This window comes from Neomonachus schauinslandi, chromosome 14 (assembly GCF_002201575.2).
Source record: "Neomonachus schauinslandi chromosome 14, ASM220157v2, whole genome shotgun sequence".
NCBI lineage: Eukaryota > Metazoa > Chordata > Mammalia > Carnivora > Phocidae > Neomonachus > Neomonachus schauinslandi.
This window is the reverse complement of record NC_058416.1, coordinates 66,455,595-66,475,104: the sequence shown is the minus strand read 5'-3', so window position 1 is coordinate 66,475,104 and position 19,510 is coordinate 66,455,595. Positions and strand designations below refer to the sequence as shown.

General features: G+C 56.5%; 2 protein-coding genes across 3 annotated transcripts in view; both read right to left on the bottom strand.

Moving 5' to 3' along the window:
• The window catches only part of SMARCB1 (SWI/SNF related, matrix associated, actin dependent regulator of chromatin, subfamily b, member 1), a 37,186-nt gene extending 29,979 nt beyond the window's left edge, over positions 1-7,207 (bottom strand). The window contains exons 1-3 of one of the 2 annotated variants that reach the window (XM_021687921.1): positions 6,930-7,207; positions 2,922-3,060; positions 1,054-1,183 (exon numbers count right to left, since the gene is read on the bottom strand). In XM_021687921.1, the coding sequence (XP_021543596.1) occupies positions 1,054-1,183; positions 2,922-3,060; positions 6,930-7,022 (362 nt within the window). In that variant the 5' untranslated portion in view covers positions 7,023-7,207. The remainder of the gene's footprint in view (positions 1-1,053; positions 1,184-2,921; positions 3,061-6,929) is intronic. The other variant, XM_021687922.1, reaches the window with a different exon arrangement.
• A 1,913-nt stretch (positions 7,208-9,120) lies between these two features.
• On the bottom strand, positions 9,121-18,753 carry MMP11 (matrix metallopeptidase 11). The gene is made up of 8 exons (XM_021687923.1): positions 18,640-18,753; positions 13,338-13,567; positions 12,280-12,423; positions 12,067-12,200; positions 11,685-11,926; positions 11,382-11,598; positions 10,335-10,592; positions 9,121-9,393 (listed from the first exon to the last, which is right to left on the bottom strand). The coding sequence occupies exons 1-8, from the start codon at positions 18,748-18,750 to the stop codon at positions 9,260-9,262; spliced, it is 1,470 nt and encodes a 489-aa protein (XP_021543598.1). The 5' UTR covers positions 18,751-18,753; the 3' UTR covers positions 9,121-9,259.
• Between the last annotated feature and the right edge of the window lie 757 nt (positions 18,754-19,510).

Sequence of the window (19,510 nt, the reverse complement as noted above, 5' to 3'; positions counted from 1 at the left end):
TAAATCTGAATGAACAGACTCTATAATGTAACCACCCTCCAATTACTTACCTAATTATTATTGTAAATACTCTTTCAAAGGTTCTAAGCTTCTATATTAAAATCTATCATTCGAGGCGCCTGGGTGGCTCAGTCGTTAAGCGTCTGCCTTTGGCTCAGGTCATGATCCCAGGGTCCTGGGATCGAGCCCCGCATCGGGCTCCCTGCTCGGCGGGAAGCCTGCTTCTCCCTCTCCCACTCCCCCTGCTTGTGTTCCTGCTCTCACTATCTCTCTGTCAAATAAATAAATAAAATCTTAAAAGAAAAAAATCTATCATTCACAGGCTCCTGGGTGGCTCAGTCAGTTGAGCATCTAACTCTTGGTTTCCGCTCGGGTCATGATCTCGGGGTCATGGGGTTGAGCTCCCCTGTACTCAGCATGGAGTATGCTTGAGATTCTCTCCCTCCCTCTCCCGCCTCCCACAAGGCTTGCACATGTGTGCTCTGTCTCTCTAAAATAAAAGAATAAATAAATCTTAAAAGCTATTGTTCGTTTCTTTTGTGAATTTATCTGGGCCACTCATTTTTCGAACAGATTAGTCCCACTTTCAATGCATTCCTAATCACTTTCCAGAACCCAAGACTGGGCTTATGTTTCTTAGAAATTCCAAAGATACAGAAGAAACCTGGAAACCTGGCTAAGACAATTTGTAAGCATAGTGGGTGAAGTGTTTAAAAGTATTTTGGTTCAGGGGTGCTTGGGTGGAGCAGTCAGTCAAGCTTCTGACTCCTGGTTTTGGCTCAGGTCGTGATCTCAGATCCTGAGATCGAGCCCGGCATCCGGCTCCAAGCTCAGAGGGAAGTCTGCTTAAAAAAGACTCTCTCTCCTTCTCGCTCTGCCCCACCCCACGCCCTGCATGTGCACGCGCACACTTGTGCGCGCACTCTCTCTCATTCTCAAATAAATACACCTTTGAAAGTATTTCAGTTCCACTGAATCGCAATCAGTTCTAGAGTATGAGAAAAATACCTGTGGCTGTCTCCCGAGAGCATGCCCCAGCCGGGGGTGTACTACCTGAGGTAGGTGGGTGGCTCCGTGCTGATGGACACCGCCTTGTACTTCTCGTCATTGCCGTCCAGAATCTCTTCCACCTCTGAGGCTTTTAACAGCGTCACGCTGGTGGCCAGGGTCGTGTATCCGTGATCTGCAAGCAGAGATGCCGCTGCGGTCACCCTGCTGGCGGGGCAGCGAGGAGCGGCAGCCGGTGGATGCAGCACATCGAGGTCCTCACATGCACGAGGAGGGAAAAGCAGGTGTCAACCTTACTACTGCTAAATGCTGGCCTCTTCCAAAAGGGCAATCTGGACGGAGTGCTTTCGGGGTCCTACTGAGGAAGCACTCCCAGAGGACTGACTCACGCTAATTTGTGCCAGGAGCACCGGCTCGGGGCACAGAGGCAGTGCCCGGGGCGGCAGCAGCCACGGCACGGCACAGCCAACAGGTCCTCTGGGGGGGGGTGGGAAGGAGGCTCCAGAGTAATACCACCAGTGGGAAGAGGTCTGACACCATGGCAATCCACAACACGAAGCAAAGTGGAGAGATGGAATGAAAGATGTAAAATACTTTTCTTTTAAAACAAGAGCCCAGAGAGTTAGAAAGAGCTGCTTCACACCAAACGTCAATTTCCGGCCGTGTGCCAGTCAACGCACGCCGTCTGGGAAGCAGGACAGGTTCTAGGCAGCTCGACCCATAGCTCTTCTAGGGAACCTTGGTCAAGAGCTGCTACCTGTCTGCGCATCCAGCCTGGCTTCTCCTGGAGAAACAAATCGGTTATGGGGAACGTGTCTCCAAAGCACAGGGCAGAAGAGCCACTGAGACTTCACTTGAGGCTTGCGGGGGTGAAAGCAAAGCTAGGAACTCACTGCGTTAGTGACTGGTGCTCCACTCGGGGAGGCGGGGGGGCAGAGGGAGGACAAAAAAGGAGACTTTTTAAAGCAAGTGAGTGGCAATGTTATAGCAGCACATAAAAAAAGAAGCTCCGGCTCCTGCATTAAAAGAACCACTACTTTGCCCACAATGGACAAGACCACAGCAGTACCTACAGACACAACCAAACAGGACAGGCGGACGTGCGCGCACGCGCGTCCACACACACACACACACACACACACACACACACACGCATGCATAGGTTCAGGCAGAGTCTTCACCCAGGCCTGGGCAGCTCTCTATAAGGCGCCACTGCCAAGCGGAAGCAGTTTCGCCACCTGCCAAACGCCACGCCGCATCCAACCCGAAAGGTAAGGGGAGACGCTCCCGTCGGAGCCCTCGAAGCGTCTGCAGAGCATCTTCTGGCCCTGCGCAGAGCTGCCACTGCCAAAGCCCACTCAGCTCTCGAGTGTTGGGCAGTTCAGCCAGCGAGCCCCAGGCACACCTCAGTCACACCAAGCAGGGACATGCACATGAGCACTAGCACGCTGGTCGTCAGAATGAGGTGCTACGGGATGGATGTGCTCTGGGAAGCGAAGCGGTGAAAGCCCCAGAGGGGAGTGGGAGCTGGGGCCAGCTCGGGCTGCATGGAGGGTGACTATGGCGACAAGCCCACGGCAGATGGCAGAGCATCACAGCATTCCTAAAACGTTTTGAGACCAACATGTCTTCACAGCACCCACTCGTGTCCCGGCCCCACCGCCCTCACGGCCCCGCCGCCCTCACGCCCCGCTGGCCCTGCTGAAAATACCTGACAAGGGACCACCGGCTCCCTGGAGCCGCTTTCTCGCCTGAGCTGCGCGGCAAGCTCTGGGGCAACCCTGCCCCTCGGATGCTCCCTGCCACACTAAGGTCACGGCTGCAGTGAAGACACTCTGGAGTGAAAACGTTTTATCTTCATGACATAAGCGAGTGGTTTTGAAACAGGTTTACAAACCCTCGTGAAGACGCACCCTTAGTGTTAGGTTTTGTTTTTTTACCATGTGACGATGCAACTATTTTCTTCCTCTCTTCCACAGTGGCTAGTCGCCTCCAGAGCGAGGGGTATCTCTTGTACAGAGAACCTCGGAACATACGGAGGTAGTTTCCCACCTATGAGTAAAGCAAGAAGGCTCATTATGAGGGTCATGTCTCAACGCAGAAAGAGAGGGTCGTGGTGCAGAGGCTCTGCCCAACTGAGTGACAAGCAGAACACGAGTCAGCCTCCGGGCACCAGGCTTTCTGCAGCCATAAAAACACATTCTGCTGACATCGAGGGTTCAACAACAGTGCACATCTGGCCCACATCTGCCCCTCTAGGCAGGGGCCATAACATCTGCATCCTGACGACAGGACCAAGTTCTGAAAGGCCTGACCAGACGCTTCTGAGGCAGGCCCCCAGAGCTCACTGAGAAGCTCGTGGTGATTTTGATTTTAGACTAAGGATCCCGGGCCCTTTCCAGAAATGTAAGGCCTCTTTGACTTTCTTTTATCTTAAGAATAGACTTTGATATTTTCATGATGTAATAAACACCAAAAAGGTCTTTTAATTTTAGACAGATGCAGGATAATTTTGCCCATAGCCCCTGTTGGCTTTGTTTAGTAACAAAACTCAAACCAGAAACACCAAAGGAATTTTCCAAAGAGTTTAAAAAGCACTTACTGGCAATCAGCATATTGCTATATAAATCATTGCTGCCCCAAACAACTACTTCAGTTTGTCTGTACCGGATACTCAAAGTATGACTTCCTTAATGAAAAGAAATCTAGTCTCCAAGTTTTTGTCAAGAAACTCGATTACTGGGGCACCTGGGTGGCTCAGTCGTTAAGTGTCTGCCTTCGGCTCAGGTCATGGTCCCAGGGTCCTGGGATCGAGTCCCACATCGGGCTCCCTGCTCAGCAGGAGGCCTGCTTCCCCCTCTCCCACTCCCCCTGCTTGTGTTCCCTCTCTCTGTCAAATAAATAAATAACATCTTTAAAAAAAAAACAAAACTCGATTATTTCACAGACAGTGACCACTTGGGTCCCCTGGAAGGGGACAGTCAGTAGACCGAGTGCTTGGGGCCACGAAGCACAGCCCTTTTCTGGGTCTCCTCACTCATCCGTCAAACATGCAGCAACTCTGAACTTTGCCCCATGGAGACCATTTCTATTATTCTTCCCATTTACCTACCCAGCACGATATTATTTGTTAAATTAGAATGGGTTTCTCCCTTTTTCATGAATCAAAGATTTTTATGATCAACAACCAGGGCTGCTGAACAGCCTGACAGAAGAGTGGCCACAGCGAGTTGCTCATTTTCCACACAGAAGGCAAAGACCCCTCTCTGCATTATTTGGCTTGAGTACCATTATCATCCAAAGGCAAATGGATAGTTTCCACTAGGTTTTTGGAAAGAAACTGACAACAATGCCCCCCACCATTACCTCGCAGGTCCTGTAGGGCTCCAGGACACCTAGATCCTTCCCAAGACCCCTTTGGAACTTGGGAGACCGGGACTTGCCTTCCTGGCTTTCCCCTAAACTGGACTTCACCCTCTCTTGACGCCAAGTGTCCCAAACATAATATGACAGTTGGGGCGCCTGGGTGGCGCAGTCGGTTAAGCGTCCGACTCCTGGTTTCGGCTCAGGTCAGGATCTCAGAGTCGTGAGATCGAGTCCCGAGTCCGGCTCCATGCTGAGCAGGGGGTCTGCTTGAGATTCTCTCTTCCTCTCCCTCTGCACCTTCCACTCTGCTCGTGCTCTCTCTCTAAAATAAGTAAACAAATTTAAAAAAAAAAAAAAAATCGAAGGTGTGAACCTGGGGATTTCTTAGGGTGCTCTCAGCTCTGTGACTCTGGCTTGGTGAACACAGCTGTCGGCAGATGGCAGGAGAACAGGGACACACACGTTTGCTGCAACTGCAGATGCCTCCCCAGAGCCGCTCCACAGACGAGTAATGGCAGCCCTGGGGCTGTTGCTATGGCTGACCCAACCTCTCTGAATATGGTGTCTGTTTTCCAAGGGGAAGGGGCCCAGAGGCCATCTACCCAATGCTGTGACAGGAGTTACTGGTTATCAATAGTCAGCCTCCTGATCTTGAATCCTTTGCAGACCTCCAGAGATCTGACAACTGTTCAGCCCGGCCCAAGAGAGCAGATGCCTCTCCCCTCGCCCATCTAGGTTTCTAAAGACTGGGTCTCAGGACGATTCTCACTCAACAGGGTTGAAAAAGAAGCCTACAATTAGCCTTCCAGAAACTAAGAGGTGTTATGGGGAAGATCTTAGAGACCATCGAGTCTAAGCATCTCTCATATACATGAGAAAAGTGAGGAGGCAGAGCAGGGCTGGAACCAGGCCTCCTTCTTCCCATCTCTCAATATACTCCACCTATTAACTGAAAGCTTGCTTTTCAAGTAGCATCCACTCAGAGTCAAGGCCAAACTGAGTGCTTTTCCTGTCCATTAGATCAGATAAGGGCTTCTTTAAATAATGTGCCCAATATCAAAGGAAACTCCTCAAAAGCCCTGTATCCTGCATTTAGGCGCTTCCTACAGGTCACTGAGCTGTGGCACACGGACAGGCATGGACTCCGCTTCCCTGCTATGTCTGAAGAACAGCACTGATGTGATAATGTGAAAAACTGATTTATAAATCCTACCCTTTTTGTTTTATAAAAGTTGCTGAAAAATGGACAATAAACTCCTGATGCTACTGACGATACTGGTCTCCTAACCTGATACAATTATAACAAGCCAGGAATCACAGGGTATCCTGAAAGCCTCAGTGTGACCATCATGAGGCTCCATTCATTCATGCTATGCTCAATCGCAAAGGAAAAAATCCCCCATTATTTTAAAAACGGGAATGAAATGTTGGCATATGATACTGAACACTGCTACAAGGAGAAACAACCCTGGGCGTCTTGTAACTGCTTTAGCTCTCCAGAATTGGCACTTATCTCATTACCCAGGAAAGACTACAGCTTGGGTATTTGCACATCTGAACTGCATATCCCCAATTAAAAAAAAAAAAGGAATATACACTAGCTTGGGATTACTTTTGGATCAAACAGGGCTAGTTTGAGGCAATCTAGAAAAAAGCTTAGTTTTTAGTATAAACTCTCACAGAAAGACCAACTGTAGGGTTTTCCTAAAGTCAGCTGTCCAGCTGATTCAAAAAAATGCTGTCACTTCTGGTTAAGAATTGAAAATATTGGGCGCCTGGGTGGCTCAGTTGGTTAAGCGACTGCCTTCAGCTCAGGTCATGATCCCAGGGTCCTGGGATCGAGTCCCGCATCGGGCTCCCTGCTCGGCGGGAAGCCTGCTTCCCCCTCTCCCACTCCCCCTGCTTGTGTTCCCTCTCTCGCTGTGTCTCTCTCTGTCAAACAAATAAATAAAATCTTTTAAAAAAATAAATAAAGAATTGAAAATATTTAGAATCTCTCCCTCAAAATTCAGAGTAAGTGCAGGATAGTCCAAGTGTCAATTTCTTCTGAACTGCTGATTGATCTAGCTCAGGGACTGGGGCCTTATCTACGCAAAAGCAAGCATCCTCCTCATTTCCTCACTGGTAAATAAAAATAACCAACACAGTGAGGGATGAGACGTCAGTAAGCCCCTGTTTCCAACCTGCGATTTCAGGATCCCAGATGTAGCAATAGAAGAGGGATGCATGGGAAGCTTTCAAAATCTCTCCCCCAGGCGCTCCAGGGGCTAACCGAAACATCCTGTTTCTCGGCGGCTGCCTGGAGTTGTACCAACTCAGGGCGGAACCAGCGGCGCATCGCGCTGCCCTAAGCCCTGGCAGCGAACAGAGTAAGCAAACCCTGAACACGGAGGTGCGCGGGGCGGAGCCAGACAGGCCCCGCCCCGCCCCTTCCTACAACCCCGCGCGCGCTCCCGCCCGCGGCGATGAATGGAGACGCGCGTTCCCGGCGCACAGACCCGCCCCAAGGCTCCCACGGGGCGGGAGCCGGAGGGCGAGGACGCGCCGCGGGCTACCTCAGAGCCGATCATGTAGAACTCGCCGTCGTCCTCCAGCTGGAACTTGACGGGCTTCTGCCCGAAGGTCTTGCTCAGCGCCATCATCATCATTGCGGCGGCGGAGGCGGGCGGCCGGGGCCGGGCTGCGAGGGATCGAGAGGACTGAGGAGGAGCCGCGGCGTGCCGAACTGAGGAGAGCCGAGGCCGGGAGGCGACGGGCGCGCCGATCCGGTGCTCGTGCCGCCGCCGGGGTCCTCAGCCGCCGCCGCAAACGACGACCAGGCCGCTGTCAGCGCGCATGCGCGGGGCGTTGACGCTGACGCGCGCGCCGCCGCCGCCGCCCAAACAAAAGGCCGGGGCGCGCCCCTTCGGGCCCTTTAAAGGAACCACGACCCGTTTCTCCTCCAGGCTGCTTCCCAAGTGGAGGTACCGGGCAGAACTTCTCACGGACAGAAATAGCAACCGAGGCCCTGGCTCAAGCGGTGGTTTTCCCAGCCTCACAGCTGGACACTCAGTCCAGTGGAGGAGGAGTGAAATGAGGTCTGAGGCCGGTAGGAGGCCAGAGCTATCCGTGCCTCAGTTTCCCCACCTGGAAAACGCAGTGTAGTTGAGTAGATAAGAGGGATCCTAGGGGGGCGCCTGGGTGGCTCAGTTGGTTAAGCAACTGCCTTCGGCTCGGGTCATGATCCCAGGGTCCTGGGATCGAGTCCCACATCGGGCTCCTTGCGGGGAGCCTGCTTCTCCCTCTCCCTCTGCCTGCCACTCTGCCTACCTGTGCTCTCTTTCTGTCAAATAAATAAATAAATCTTTAAAAAAAAAAAAAAGAGGGATCCTAGGAACAGATACCCTATTTCCGGGTCCACAGCTGTTCCTGCGGCTGTGGAGATGGGCAGAATGACAACACTGGGTGGGGAAGTGGCATGGGCAAAGTTTCCCCAGGCTTGGCAGCATTCCAGGGCCCAGGTGGTGTTTGGTTTGGCTGGGGCATCAGTGAGCTGGAAGGGAGGGAAACTTCTCCATTCCTTCCTTAACTCTGCACTTTGTGCCTACAACAGGCGCAGCTGTGGGGTGGTGAGCGAAACTAGATAGCCTTGCCCTGCAGAGCTTACAGCTGGGATTGGAGCTGACATTAATGAAAGCATCAAAGCGTCCGTGTGTCCGGCTGCACAAGGCAGCAGATCAAAAACGGCCCACTGCTGACAATTTCACGTGGTTCAGTCTAGTACAATTGCAGCTGTGATAGGTGAGGCTTGGTGGCAGGGCAAGGCCACCCTTCAGAGTTAAGTGGAGTTGGCTGTGGTAACCATTGAGTTTTGTTCTGTGTCCTGACAGCAGTGAGAAACAAAGTATTACAGGATCAGGGCTGGGGTGGGACATGATCAGATAAAGTGACCACCACTTCGTGGAGGATGCCCTGAGGGGCCAGCAGGGGAAGCCTGGAATCAATTACACAGCCACTCCAGGTGTCCAGCCAAACAAGATGGAGGAATGGAGCAAGAGGAGCCGTCCGCATTGTGTCCGGCCCCAAGGACCAGAAGCTTGGGTGGGTGGGTGGAGTAGGTCCTGAGCCTGCTCCCACCTCCCCAGCTCTTTTCCCCTCCTGGCCTCATAGTTACAGAAAGAACTCAGGCAGGCAAGTAGAAAATAACCATATTTAATGACAGTCCTCGGTAGAAAAAAAAAAGGCTTTGTATACACTGTACACACATTTACATGACTTTGGAGGGTCCCAGTGCTGGAATGAGGGCTGGGAAGGATTTAGCCCAAGACAGGATTGAGGTATGTTGGGGCTTCCAGGGCCCGGGTCTCTAGCAGGAAACACCCCCCTCCCCCAGCTGACTCTGGACCTTTTGGCCTGCATCCTGGGGAACACATCTCTAGGATCACCAACTAGAAGGCAGCCAGTTCCAAGCACCTACCCAGAGCTGACCTCTCAGGAAAAGGCAGAAGGGCCCCCCTGTGCCAGCACCCTGCAGGGACCTCACAGCAGGGACAGAATAAGGGCTTCAGCTCCCCCAGCCCTGCTGAGGTGCTAACCTGAGGGATGGAGACTGAGGGCAGCAGGGTTTGACTGTGACCTGCACAGGTTGAGTGGGGCTGGCCTGAGAAAACCCTCACCCTCAAGGAACACCAGCGTCTCCTTGCCCAGTCTGAGACAGTTGCTGGCAGGTGACCACGACCTGCGTGGCCCTCCCTGCAGTTGTCAAGATGACAGCACCCCCTCCCCACCCCCCTGAGGAAACACAGGCTCTATCCTGTGCCTGAGCCCACAGCCACAAAGATGGCCACTGGTCTCTATCCGATATCAGTGGCCTGGCAGGGGTCAGGAGCCCTGAGAGAAGTTATGGTTAGTGGAAAGTGTTGGCAGGCTCGGTACAGCCGAAGAAGTCAGGGCCCACGAGGCGGGGGAAGCCCTCCAAGGCCTTCACCTTCACAGGGTCGAACTTCCAATAGAGGCGACCGCGCAGAAAGTAGGCATAGCCTGAGGAGAGAGGAGGGTCAGGCTGGGGTGAGTAGACACTGGACCCTGCACCTGCCAGTCAGGATGTGCCCACGGACAGGCACAGGGGGAGGTCAGATTGCCAGGGCTTGACCACTATTGAATTCCTTGAAACCTGCAGGCCACAGGGTGGCCATTCCAGAACTTTCCATCCTTCGGAATCCCACCTGCCCCCAGGTCTAAGCTGGACTGTTGTCCAGCTTGACAGATGCCTGGAGTCTCAGAAACTCAACCCGGGAAAGCAAGGCTCCCTCCCCTCACCACACCCCTTCCCCGGCCCCCTATGTCAGTCTACTCCTGTACCTGCCAGCCAGACTATAGACAGACATCCTGAGGCAAGGTGGACCATGCAGGTGACCCAGAGCCCCCGAGCCACCACAGGATTGCTCTGCCAGCAGGTCCTGAGGTGGGAGAGCACAGAAGCAAGCTTGGGGGTACGGGGGAGAAAGTTCTGGACTGCAAGTCAGTCCTACTCTAGTCCTTTGAGATTGTGGGAGGCCAGCCAGGTGGTTCGGTGGTTAGGGGCAGGCACTGCCTGGGTGGGAGGCTTGGCTGCCCATGATCCACCTGAGTCGCCCTCATCACCTGAATCTCTGTTTGCTCCTCTGGAAACTGGCTTCGTAGCAGGTGTTATGTTAGAGGGCTGTTCTGAGAACTGCCAGAGACACACAGGGAGCTTAGCGTTGTGCCTAGAACATCATCGGTCCTCAGCATGCAGCAGTTATTATTTTACCAGTTATGACTCTGGCCCTCAGTCTTCCCATCTGTAGCATGGGGGCATAGCACTGGCCTGGCGCAAGGAGGAGGGTGGATGGGGAAAGCACTGGACAGAGCACCTGTGATGAGGAGCTAAGGCCCAGCCACCACCGGGTGGGAGACGTGGCTCTTGCACCACTCATACCAGCCTCTCCACCCCAACGCACCGTCAGCATCCCGGAAGGCGGCGTCGATCTCAGAGGGCACCCCTCGCCAGTCAGTGGCCCGGCGGGGCACGGGGCTGTCCACTCGGCGGGTGCTGAGGTGGAAGCGCCAGTAGTCTCCGCCTCCGAAGAAGTAGATCTTGTTCTTCTCGGGGCCCCAGGCCAAGGCGGCCTGGATGGGGGACCCCAGCAGGCCCAGCTCAGAGAGGGGTGCAGGGCCCAGGACTGGCTTCTCGCCATTATACACCCAGTACTGAGCACCTGCCGGAGAGGGGAGGCTGCAATGGAGCTGCCCGACTGCTGTGCCCAGCCCCTGGGGACCCATGTGGCCACGCCCACCACCACAGACTTCCCCAGCCTCGGTTTCCTTGTCCATAAAACACTTGGGCCAGTAATCCTGCTCGGCACCCTTTATCCCCAGAGGGAAGTCAGAGCCAGTGGGGATAAGCTGGGGTGATGCGTGCTCTGGGAGGTACGTTTCATTCTAGACAGGAAGGAGGCCTCCTGAGCTCCCACCCCACTCCATCCCCTGGAATTTAGCTACCTGCGACAAGTGCTTCTGACCAGTCCCTGGGCCCTACCCGTGCCGCGGCAGGCTTGGGCCTCTGTTGCTGAAGTCCCTGCCACCTAGAATGTTCCAGGCTCTTGTCTCTCCCAGTTGAAAGTTACAGCACATGCTCTGCGGTTGCCAGAACTAGATGGAATCCCTGCTGTCTTTTCCACACTGTGCCCTCAGGCGAGTCGCTTCACCACATCTACTCCCCAGAGATCTCATCTCTAGAACAGGCATACTAATCACCCAGCCTTCAAGGGTTGAATGCACTGATGCATGGCCCACTGGTAATACCTTCTATTCTACTCCCATCTTGAGAGCCATCTCCTCTGGGAGCCTCCCAGCTGCACCTGGAGAAGTGAGCCATGCTCTCCCTTGGCCCTCAGGCTTCAGGGCACCCTCCCCCTGCCCAGTATGTCTGGCTGGCGGGCCCTCTCCTTGGCCATGATGTTCCTGGCTCCTGGAAGTCTCCTGAGCAGGAACCCCCTCCCCCTCACCTTGGAAGAACCAGATGTGGCCCTGGGCATCTTCCAAGGCTGCATCCACGGGGCTGGGCAGTCCCTGCCAGTGACGAGAAGCCAGTGCAGGGTAGCCAGGCTGCAGCCGGCCCCCACGTAGCCGCCACACGAAGCCCGCCTTGAAGAAGAAGAGCTCGCCACGGATGGTAGAGACTGCATCAAAGGTAATCTCACAGGCATCTGGTGGGGCTTCCGGCTGGCGTGGGAGAGAAGGGCTAAGAAAGAGCCCACATCGGAGCCACAGAGGCCAGAGGGTGCAGGGAGCTGGGAGCAGAGCCTCACCTCCAGGGGGGCAATCTCGTTAGTGTCCACCCCAGCCTGCGGGCCCACAGCTGGGGGACTGGAGGTGGGGGCTGGCCGGGGTTGGCCATAGAGGTGCTGGATGCCCCTGCGGTCATCTGGACTGAGGCTCAGCGGGTAGCGGAAGGTGTAGAAAGGGGACATAAGTGCCTTGGCAGCCGTCGTGTGCTGCAGTCCCAGCACGTGGCCAAATTCATGGGCCGCCACCTGCAGGAGGTCTGTGCCTGAAAAAGGGAGATAGCCCAGCAATCCCCAAACTTCCTGCCGCAAGGACACCCAAGCCCCAGAGCCCAGCTCAAGGACTTGTCCCCGTTCGTTATGATCTTCAGTTGCCCCATCTGGAAAACGGGTCCCCAGCCCGTACCCTGGTTGTTCCCGATAGTCCAGGTCTCGTCATAGTCGAAGTGGACATCTCCTTCTCGGTGGGTCTTGGGGAAAAAGGCATGAGCCAGGATGCCTCCAGGCCCATCAAATGGCAGGTTGTCCCCATGCCAGTACCTGCGGGTGGGTGGGGCAGAGTCAGTGGCTACTGACCGGTGGGGCTGGTGCCTGGCAGGGTCTTAGGCCACTGGTTCACCTGGTAAAGTCGATCATGATGTCAGCATGGCCCTCATGCACCTCGGTGAAGGTGAGTGGTGTCACCTCGCTCCACACCCGTAGGGCCTCTGCCACCGTCTGCCGTACCTGCTCCCGTACCAGCTGCCACGGGAACCGAAGGATCCTGGGGGGAGGAGGAGGGGCCTGGGCCTCGCTTGGGACAGCCCCCTGCTGGCTGATGGGCCAGGAGTTGCCCCTGGATGCTCAGTGGGGATGCATGCACGTGGGACACAAGCCAGGTGTGCTCTGGGCCTCAGCTGCGGTCCCTCTTCCACGGGGGAACATCTTTGTGTGGGTTTGTATGTCCTTTGGTGCACATAGGTGTCTGCATTTGGTGGGAAGAATGCAGAACCAGGAGCCCCAAGACCCACCTTCTAGACCTGATTGTGCCACTCACTGTGGGGAGACCCGGGCCCCTTGACCCCACCTTGGTTTCAGTTCCCCATCCAGGACATTTCTGAGCTCCGATCTGTGTGATACCATCATCCTTCACATGCTTTCTGTCCCGGCCAACTCCCCACCTGCAGAAGCTCAGCTTCTGCATCACTCCCAGTGTGACCTGTCCTGCTCGCTCACCACCGTTCCCACCCGCATGGATTCCAAGTACTGATGGTAGGTCTGAACACTGACATGGTGAATATCTAGCTCCCCGAGAGGGCAGGCCATGTTTCCTTCATTTACCGCAGAGTCCCAGGGCCTGGCACTTACTAGGTCCCCACTAGAGGTTGCCTGGGTGACTGAGGCCATGCCCCACATGTCGATGGAGCCACCAGCTATGTGCTGAGACTTGACATGTTGACAGACCTACTGCCCCTCCGCCGTGGGCAGGCTGGCTGTGGTAGGGTGTTGCCTGTGTGTGCATCTAAGTTGGGGTTTAGGGAGTTGGTCCACGGATGGCTCGGGGGTCAGTGGACACACAGGTCTGTGAACCACAGAGATCTAGCTCCAGCGCATGTGTCAAGAAGCAGAAGAGGGTGGCAGTTCACACACAGACACACAGGTAGAGGTCTAGAGCCTGCTTGAATAGCCGGCCCCTACCTGTAGGTGAGGTCCGTTTTTTCCCAGCGCCCGCCTGACAGCACGAACCGCTTTTGTCGGTTGCGGGCACTCAGCCCTTCAGGCGGGTCAGGCACACCGCAGCGGGGAGGTCTGGGGGTGCTGGCAGGCTGGGGAGTCTCCTGGGCGGTAGGGCCAGGTGCCAGGCTGCCAGGAGCAGCTTCATGCCAAGGCTGTGGCCCCTTCCTCATAGGGTGGCGGCGGTATGCATCCTGGGCAGGAGATAGGATGCAAAGGCTTGATCAGGCCCCGGGTCCTCATGGCCCATCAGCATACCCATGCTCAACCCCAGCCCATCCTGTGGATGGGCAAACTGAGGGCGAGGTGTGCAAGCCATCACACGGCAGGGCCCTTTGGCATGGACTGGCTCAGATTTCCTGAGGCCTTGTTCTGAGGCATCCTGCTGCCTTCCTGCCCCCTCCTGGAGGGCCTGGGCTGCCTATCCAGCCCCTTAGGCCAATAAGGTCTGGGTCAGGGTATAGCCCTGGACTACTCTCCACACTCACCCAGGAACTCACCCTGCTCCCCCTACTGGCCCCTAACCCAGCAAATACTCTTTTCCCTTCCTTTCTTCCTGCCTCCCCCCTCCCCCCATGGCCGCACCAACTCCGCCCTCTCCTGTTACCTGAATGGGCTCTCACCCAGGACACCCACTACCACCACTCCCCAGTGTGGAAGAGCTGCAGCCCTGCAGCGCAGCCTTGATTTGCTCACCTGACAAATGGGGAGAATACCTCCCCAGTGTTATCCATGTGTGGGCGGGGGGGGGGGGAGACAGACGATTACCAGATGCCCAGCCCCACCCAGCCCTGACCTGCTGGAGCCCCAGCACCACAGATGGGGATTCTGACCTGGAGCTCCCACCCTCTGCAACATCCAGGGCGGGGGTCACAGTTCTCATACCTTAAAAACAGCAGAAGCTCGGGGAGGTTGGGAGACCCTTCAAGGTCACCTAGTAAGGGCAGGGGCAGGGCCAGGTGAGGACTCTGGTGTCCCAGGCAGGAGGCAAAGGCTAGGCTAGGGATACTACGCAAAGCTGGAGAGGCATGGAGCCATGCTATTTGTTAGAGACTAAGCGCCTGTCTGGTCTGGGGCTGGCTGGTCTGGGTGGCTGGGGCCTCCCCATAGCCATATTTGGGGTGGGAGCCAGGCCACGCAGGCTCCACCCTCACCGTTAGCCTCTGGCAGCTCTCCCAGGCCCTAGGCATCCTAGGACTCTGATCACTGTCCCAGCACCCCCCATCTCCCAATTCCGGAGCCATCAATAACTCAACCTCCCAGGGCCACCCAAACTCAACCCCAAGAATAGCCCACTAGGAAGGGGTCTTCTCAACACCCAGGGACACAGCTACCTGGGGTATGAGAAGAAGCCTGGACCAGCTTTCTAATTTCAGAGCTTGGTTAGTTATCTGGCAGAGCCCAGCCTCACTGGCTTATAGGTTCCGGTCAACACTGGACTTACTGCTAGTTAAGTACTTATCACTTGTGGTATACCTGTATCTAGGCTAGGACCCTACCAACAGTTCCACAGACATGCTCTTAGCCCCTGATGGGATCTCTCACTAACTCCATTGTCATCATCCCCCATTTCTCAGATGAGAAAACAGAGGCCAGAGAAGTTAAGCAACTTGCCCAGGTAACAACTGGCAGGTGGTAGGCTCTCTGTGCTCACAACCCACTCCCTACCTGCTACCTCTGCTGTGCTCTTCAGGCTGGAGCCACCCTTCCCCTGGAGGAGGGATCCAGGCTGGCCTCACCTTGGTGACAGAAGAGAAGGAATGGGAAATTATTAAGCACCTGCTACTTCCCAGGCACTCTGTCAGCTCATTGAACTTCCATCCCCACACCCCCAGTACGGTGGGGAAGTTACATAAGCGAGGTCTCACATTGAGGATGTGGACCCCAGGTCTGTGTGCCTAGCCATGAGAGCCTGCCCCTTCTCCTCCCCACACTGCCCCCTTGACTTCCTGGATGAACAGATTCCTTCCCCCAACCCTGGAAAGGGCAGGACTGGGTTGTCCCCTGGGAGCCCCAGACAGCCCAGGGCCCAGCCTACCAGCTCTATTCACACCTCTGCGCAGAATTCTCTCATCTCCTCTGCCCTCCAGTGAGGCCTGGAGCAGCCGGCCATGGAGGGAGGGTGGGTAATGGACACATACACCATCCCTTCCTCTCCTGCCCGCATGAAGCTCTAGGTCCATGCCCAGACCCCTGGAGCATGGTACTCTCCCAGTCCAGCAGAAAGAGCCACAGTCTGAGATTCAGAGGCCCCAGTCCTATGCCACGGTCACCCTGGAGGGAAGGACCCTGGGCAAGTCCCTTCCCTTTTTTAGCTTTGACATCTCTGTCCAGTGGGGATGGCACCATAGCAGAGGGCTTTAAATAACCTCCTCTCCTGCCTACTGCAGCCTCTTCCCTGGCCCAGCTCCTTGCCCCTGTGGGCCCTCCCCTCCCACACCCAGAAATCTGCTCTTGCCAACTGTGCTACAGCTCCCAGCGCTCGCCTGGGGGCCAGCCCCGCCAAAGTTCCCAGACTAAATCATAAACAGGAATTGCAGCTAGCAGCAGGGAGCTTGCAGGCCGAGAGAAGAGGGACTGGTGCAGGGTCTCCCCCAAAGCCAGAGGCTCAGGCTCATTGTCCATGTCACATTCACTGGTCTTGGAGTGAGTGAGCAGGAGGCGCTAGAATCAAGGTCTCCTTTCAAATATTGGGTGTTTGGAGCCCATCATTTAATGGCTCTTGGCCTCAGTTTCCCCATTACTGGAATGGGACACATGCTCCCTGCCCTGCAGACCTCCCACACTTCGTCTTTCTGAGTCTTTTCTGGCCTGGGGTCAGGCACCTTAACTGCAAGGCCTGGCACAAAGCCCCGTGCTGATCCCTAAGGTGTGCTTCATCCTCCCAAGGCTTCTGGGATTCAGTGAGATGGGGTGGTGGGCACAGACCATGCCTGGCCTCATCTGCAGCCCTGGGAGGGCTGGGGAGCAGGCACCACCACATTTCTCAGAGGAAGAAACAGAGCCCAGAGAGGTCAAGGACTGCCCAGGGTCACACAGCATGTCAGAGAAGAGCTGGGCCTAGACCTGGGGTTCGTGCCTCCCTTCCCCCCAATAGTGCCCCCCTCCCCCCACCTCTTCAACTCTTGGCCTATCTCCAAAACCCACATTCCTGAGAAGTGTTTCTTTTTCCGATGCCTTCCCTTTTCCTCCTCCTCAGACAGGAGCTTCCCCTGGCCTGCCCTGTGGTGGGCACTGAGCTCACTCACCCCACCTTCTTCTTGGGGCACCAAACCACAGCCTCAAACATACTTGAGGAACTTCTCAGCTGACTCCGTCTCCTGGCTGAACTAGAGGCTTGGGGTCAGCGCCTGGGTCAACTTCCAATCTAGAAAATGGGAGGCACCCCACAGAGGGGAGATAAAGGACCCCAAACCAGAAAACTGCTGGGTAAGGCCAGGCTAGTCTGAGCCTCAGTTTGCTATTGGTCCAACGGGGATAATTAGTAACAGCTCTGCCCTCTAGTCAGCAGGAGGCGACCCTGATGGGAGGGCACTTTGTAAGGCGATGAGAAAGAATGGGGAGCACCACGCCCCTCTGAGGCTCAGAGAAGTCAAGCAACCTGCCCAAGCCGTGCACTAGGCAACAGGCAGGTCCATCCACTGCCCCCCTCCCCTGCTGGCTCCAGGAGGGAACGCAGCATCGGTCCCACCAGGCTGCAGGGCTTTCATCAGCCCTGAAAGCTGTGAACTGGGATGGATAAATATTTACAAAGCTTTCCTGGCCCTGCGGATGGCAGCCTGGGGATAAACACAGCAAAGGCGACCCCAAATGCTCCCTGCATATCTTCAGAGTGACAGCCAACAGCCTAGCTCAGACCCGGCCCCAACTGACCCTGCACGAGCATCAAAGTGGCAGTCACAGGTGACAGTGTGTGTCTGGTTTGACTGGCTGTGCCCTCTCCTCCCATGACCTCATTTAATCCTCAGTGCCCAGCAGTGGGCACTGTTATCCACCCCCCACAAGACTGAGGGGTGGGGTCCTAAGACACAAGAGGACTCACCTAGGGCACGTGGTTCAAACCCAGATCTCCAATTCCTGAACCCAGGGGGTCAACTGGCTACCCACGGGGATTCTGGACTCTGCCCCAAGTTCAAGGGGACTGGGAGGAGTTGGGGAAGAGGCAAAGCCTCCGGACTGAGGTGCCCCCCCCTTCCCTAACCCACCCATCCTATCCTCTTCTGCTCCCACAGCCAGGATGGGGCAAGGCTGGCCAGCGCAGAGCTGGTGTGACTGGACAGAGGGGGCCCAGCTGGTCAGAGCTCCCTCCTCACCATCCCACGACTCTTGCCTGTCGCACCTCCTAATGCTCCCATCGTAGCCTGAGCTGTCTGGATGCCACAGCCAAGGTCCAAGGGGCCTGTGGGCCTGCAGTTGCCCGGGCTCTGCCTGGCCACCCTCGTGAGTGGTTCCTCGAGGCCCCAGCTGGGCACACACAGGCCATCAGACAACACCCCGTGACTGCCTTTCCTCTAGTCACTCTGCTGCCCTCTCTCCCAGACTGTCTTCTCTCCTGATCACACATTCTTCTCTCTTCCCTTTCTCTCCCCACCCTCTTCCTTTCTGAGGGTCTCTGCTGCCCACTCTCGGCTCTTCTTTCTTTCTTTCTCTGGCACACATACACGCACACACATGCACACACATACACCCTCCCCGTAGCTCTCACACTCATGCTGTCCTGGCTGCACACTTCCCAAACTTGCCACTTGTAGGTGCCCAGGTTTTCCCACCTCCTCTGGGCTCAGACCCCATTTGTCCCAGCACAGTGCTGCCCTCTCAGCTCTTCCTTAATCCTCCAGCGCACTGCACGCCTGGAGGTGTGCTCACTGAGGCCACACACCTGGAGGCTGACACCAGCCTGAGGCTTTGTCCCCGGGATGAATAGGAGGCCCTGCAACCACTCCCTCTGCTACCTGGCCCCGCACACAGCCCAGCATCTGCAGCTGGGACGCCGAGGAGCAGGTCCCCACGCTGGGAGGGGGCGTGCGTCTAGCGCGGAGTCCCGCCTCACCAGCCTGAGCGATCCAGGCGCAGGCTCCACTTACACACCTCCGGGGACGGGAAGCTCACTATCTTTCACGTCCACAGGGACCCAGAAAGCGTTTCGGGGAACGGGCCACTCCAGGCCACCCCGGGCGCCCCCGTGGGTCCGGCTCGGCCACTGGGCCCAGCCCGCGTGCCCGACACCCCCTCGGCGAGGAGCGGTCGACCGGCGGCGGGCACTCACCGGGGGCCGCGGGGCCCAGGCCAGCAGCGGCGGCGGCGGGAGCAGCAACAGCGCCAGTGGGAGCAGGAGGGCGCGCAGGACCGCGCCGCGGAGCCGGGCGGCCCGAGCCATCCGCCCCGGGGCTGCTGGGCCTGCTGGGCCGCGCCGGGCCACCGCCCCTTATAGCCTCCGCCCCGCCCCTGGCCCGCCCCGGTCCCGCCCCTCGCGCCTTTTGTTCTAAACTCTCCCCGCGGTGGCCACGGCCAGGGTGGGGGAGGTGGACGGGGAGGGGCTGGCACGGCTGGGGCCGGGGGCCGAGACCCAGTCCTTCCCGGGGTCCGGCGGAGCCTGACGTCTCTGAGGCCTGGTGCGGGGTGACCCAGGCTAGCTGCTGCTCCTCCGTGCCTCAGTTTCCCGCTGTGCTTTGGGGAGTCTTGGAGAAGTTGGGTTTCACCCCTCCTGGTCCCTACTCCCACCTTTGGAAGGCTTTCCCTAGCTGGTCTCCCTGATGGCCTGACCTCTGACCTACTGCTAGCCTTTGACAGGTGGTTGTTCCCATGGGCAAGTTCTCCTACCCCTTACAGCCTTAGCTGGTACAACAGCTGAGACAAGGGATGTGTCCCAAGGGAAATTGAGGCATAACGAGGAGGCTGGCCAGCCCCCCAGCCTAGAAGAGAACTACAGACAATTTATAAATGGGAAAACTGAGGGCCCAAGAGGAAGGGACCAGATCAGGCTTTCCCAGACCAGCCGGCAAGTGGAGGGGGTTGGGAGGGAAGGTGCTATCAGCAGGCTGTGGCAGGTGGGGGGACGCACCGGCTGCCCAAGAGACTAACGTGCTCCACAGGGGCCCTCGGGGCCAGCCTCCCGAGAACTGAGAGAGAGGAGGTAA

What these genes read in the sequence shown, in the direction of transcription:
- MMP11 (XM_021687923.1), bottom strand. Translation starts at nt 18,750, where the DNA reads ATGGCTCGGGCCGCCCGGCTCCGCGGCGCGGTCCTGCGCGCCCTCCTG. An exon ending in AAAACGGACCTCACCTACAG is followed by an intron (nt 12,424 to 13,337) that starts GTAGGGGCCGGC and finishes TCCTCCCCCCAG; the next exon opens with GATCCTTCGGTTCCCGTGGC. An exon ending in GACTATCGGGAACAACCAGG is followed by an intron (nt 11,927 to 12,066) that starts GTACGGGCTGGG and finishes TCCCTTTTTCAG; the next exon opens with GCACAGACCTCCTGCAGGTG.